The sequence below is a fragment of the Nelumbo lutea genome, chromosome 8, assembly GCF_056320005.1.
Source record: "Nelumbo lutea isolate HS-2025 chromosome 8, American lotus-T2T, whole genome shotgun sequence".
Taxonomy (NCBI): domain Eukaryota; kingdom Viridiplantae; phylum Streptophyta; class Magnoliopsida; order Proteales; family Nelumbonaceae; genus Nelumbo; species Nelumbo lutea.
The window spans coordinates 8534223-8537184 of record NC_142691.1 but is presented as its reverse complement, the minus strand read 5'-3'; the positions used below and the strand labels follow the sequence as shown (position 1 = coordinate 8537184).

Sequence of the window (2962 nt, the reverse complement as noted above, 5' to 3'; positions counted from 1 at the left end):
TATTTTCTTATAAGTGTTTTCATAAAAGTACTTTTATTAAAATGCTTTTGTAAAAATGCTTTCGTAAAAGTATTTTTATAAAAGTGCTTTTATATAGTCCAATTAGGATAATTTTATAAGTGGTATTTTAAAATTCAACTAGGGATAATTTTGGAAGAAAAAAATTGAATAAGTGCTTATTGTATAAACATTTTAAAAAAGTTGGAAATTTTTACCTAAAAAATAAGCCATTATTTTTAAAATAAGCACTCCCAAATATAACCTCAGTTATGCATTTTCTTGGTTGATCCCTACCAAGCCATTAATATCCCTTCATAAATCTGTATTAATCAACGGTCTCCACATAAAATGATGGATCGAGAAGAAAACTGATAAAAAAAAACCCAATATATTTTTGTTTAGACTTGAGCCCTTGTGCTTTGCAAAGTCATCGTGGTTTAGCTAGGGATCAATTTGAAAGGAGTACAAATACAAATATGTAGAGCTTAAAATCTTATATTTTATATTATTTTTATGTATTTATACTGTATATATTTGTATTTATACTTTTTCCAAACTGGGCTTTGAGGAATAGAGACATCTTTGCGATTCATCCTGGAATTGCCTCAAAATTATGATTATTAATTAAGAATTAAAAGGGAATGAATGAAAACACCATTCTAAAATTAAAATCCTAAATTACAGAAGAATGATCTTAAAGACGGAAGCTTGTTAAATTCCTGTGAAGGTTCAAATTTAAAATTGAGATTCTGTTTGGGAAGAATAGGAATATATATTCAATGTAAAACTTTGTATATGATATTTCTACTTTGTATTCATTTGTATTTACACTCTTCCCAAATGTAGCCTGAATTCCATTTCTGGAACACTGGCTTATTTCTAAACTACTTATACTCATTAACCTCTGCCCACTAAAAAAGGGAGGCATAAGCATTAATTACAACCTTCTTGTTTACCAATATACCACACAGCCATCTTTTTCCACAGCTCACCTTCACATCTGACAACTAACCCTTGACGCCCTAGTCTTTCAATATAAAAAACATCATTATCACTGCCTTGAGACTTGAGGGTTATTTGCTAGGTCTTAGCTTAGGTTGTGTTTGTTTAAGTTTCAAGCTTTATATTTTCAAAGCCCAATTTTAGGCCTTAGGTTGGCTATATAAAACAATTCTTACAAAAACGTTAAAAGTATGCCATTAGAGAAAGGAGCTTTCTAATATTTCCAGTGGTGTACGAGGGAGGAAGAATACTTTCGCTGCTAGGGGCTTAAGGCCCAACGAGGAACGACCTGGGCTGTTGAAGGCTTTTCCTTATAAAAATACATCTACCCATTCATACCTCTTTAGAATTTTCTAAAGAAAGCATGAAAATATCCAAAATATACATACAGTTATTTTTTATTTTGTAGAAATTAATTTCAGTTGTAATTGTATAGATATTTTGAACATTTTAGTGCTTTTTATCAGAGGATTCTAATAAAGGGTCAATTTGCAATTGTGTCAAAAACTTTAATAGAATGATTACAATTACTAAATACTAAAGTAAATTTTAAGCGGGTTTTACCAATGCACCCAATACTAAAATATGGGAATATGGCTTGTTCGGAGACTCGAGTTACGTTGGCTGTAGGGCGCAGGCTATTACTAGCATTTGTGCATTTCCAACTGATACTTCTTACATTCTCAGTATAGCTCGCCATGAAAGAAGGTCAAGTTGCCGACTTCGTATCTGCCGTTGGATTTAAGATGTAGGGAGGAAAAGCTGACTATCCACTAGTACGATTAGTGATCAATGGTGGGGCCCAACACTTGGAGATATAGTAGCCCACGTATGAGGGTAGGTGAATGCAATTCATTCCCGCCAACCCTTTCTCGCTGGCTTCGGGTCAATCCAACAAAAATAAATGTCCACCACCTTTTCTTTCCCATACTCATTTATTAAATAATCAAAATTAACTTAAATCTTCTCTTTTGTCCTCTTCCCTGACGGCCCTTCTTTAAATACCTCCATCCTCCTTCCATCGAAGGGTCATCGAAACTCCTTCAGATCTCTCTCTCTCACTCTCTGATATCTCAAAGGAAAACCCTCTCTCTCTTTCTTCTCTCTGAACCTATAGAGAAGATGGAATCGAGTCCACCGGACATAGCCAAGAGACTGTGGAACATCGTACGTGTAGTGTTTTACATGCTGAGAAAAGGCATCTCGAAGCGGAAACTAATAATGGATCTTCACCTGATGATGAAGCGCGGCAAGATCGCAGGGAAGGCGCTGGGCAACCTGATGTTCCATCACCACTCCAACTTCAGTTGCCGGTCGAACGACGTACAGCTGTCGTTCGTCGCTCCTCGTGAGTACGAGTTTAGCTGCAGCAACAGCCCAGCCTACCCCTCTTACTTCCCGTTTCACGTCAACAAGCGCAAGAACCACCATTCCTACACCTCCCATTCTCACCAGCACCATCAAGACGACGCAGCAACCATTAATGCGGTGCAGAAGATGTTGGAGATGTTGAGCAATGACGTTATTTCGGAGCCGTCTCCGTTGGTAAATCTGCCGGGGTTCGGGAAGAGCCCCATGGTACGGCAGTTGCGGATAACGGACTCGCCGTTCCCGTTAAGATCCACTGACGAAGACAGCCATGTTGACAAGGCAGCTGAGGAGTTTATCGAAAAGTTTTACAAGGATTTAAAGCTGCAGAACAGGATGGCTGCCCTCGAAGCACGCTACCAAGGAACGTGGTCCCCAAGTTCCGGTTGAGGTTCCGGCAGGGAATCGTTGTCAGGTTCCAGCTCTGTACGTAGATTGCCGGCAATAATCCAATTCAGCGCTAATTTTCTCTTTTTTCTTTTCTTTTCTTTTTCTTTTTCTCCTCGATGTTACTGTTGAATCAATAAATGATTTCTATGAATTCCTGGCTTCTGTCCGTTAGAAAGCTTGTATTATGTGTGTATAGTCCGGC

General features: G+C 37.8%; 1 protein-coding gene across 1 annotated transcript; it reads left to right on the top strand.

The window, feature by feature from the left end:
• Positions 1 to 2124: 2124 nt before the first annotated feature.
• On the top strand, positions 2125 to 2760 carry LOC148842538 (uncharacterized). Its single transcript, XM_088957869.1, has one exon. It carries the CDS (start codon positions 2125 to 2127, stop codon positions 2758 to 2760), a length of 636 nt encoding a protein of 211 aa, XP_088813995.1.
• The last annotated feature ends 202 nt before the right edge of the window (positions 2761 to 2962 follow it).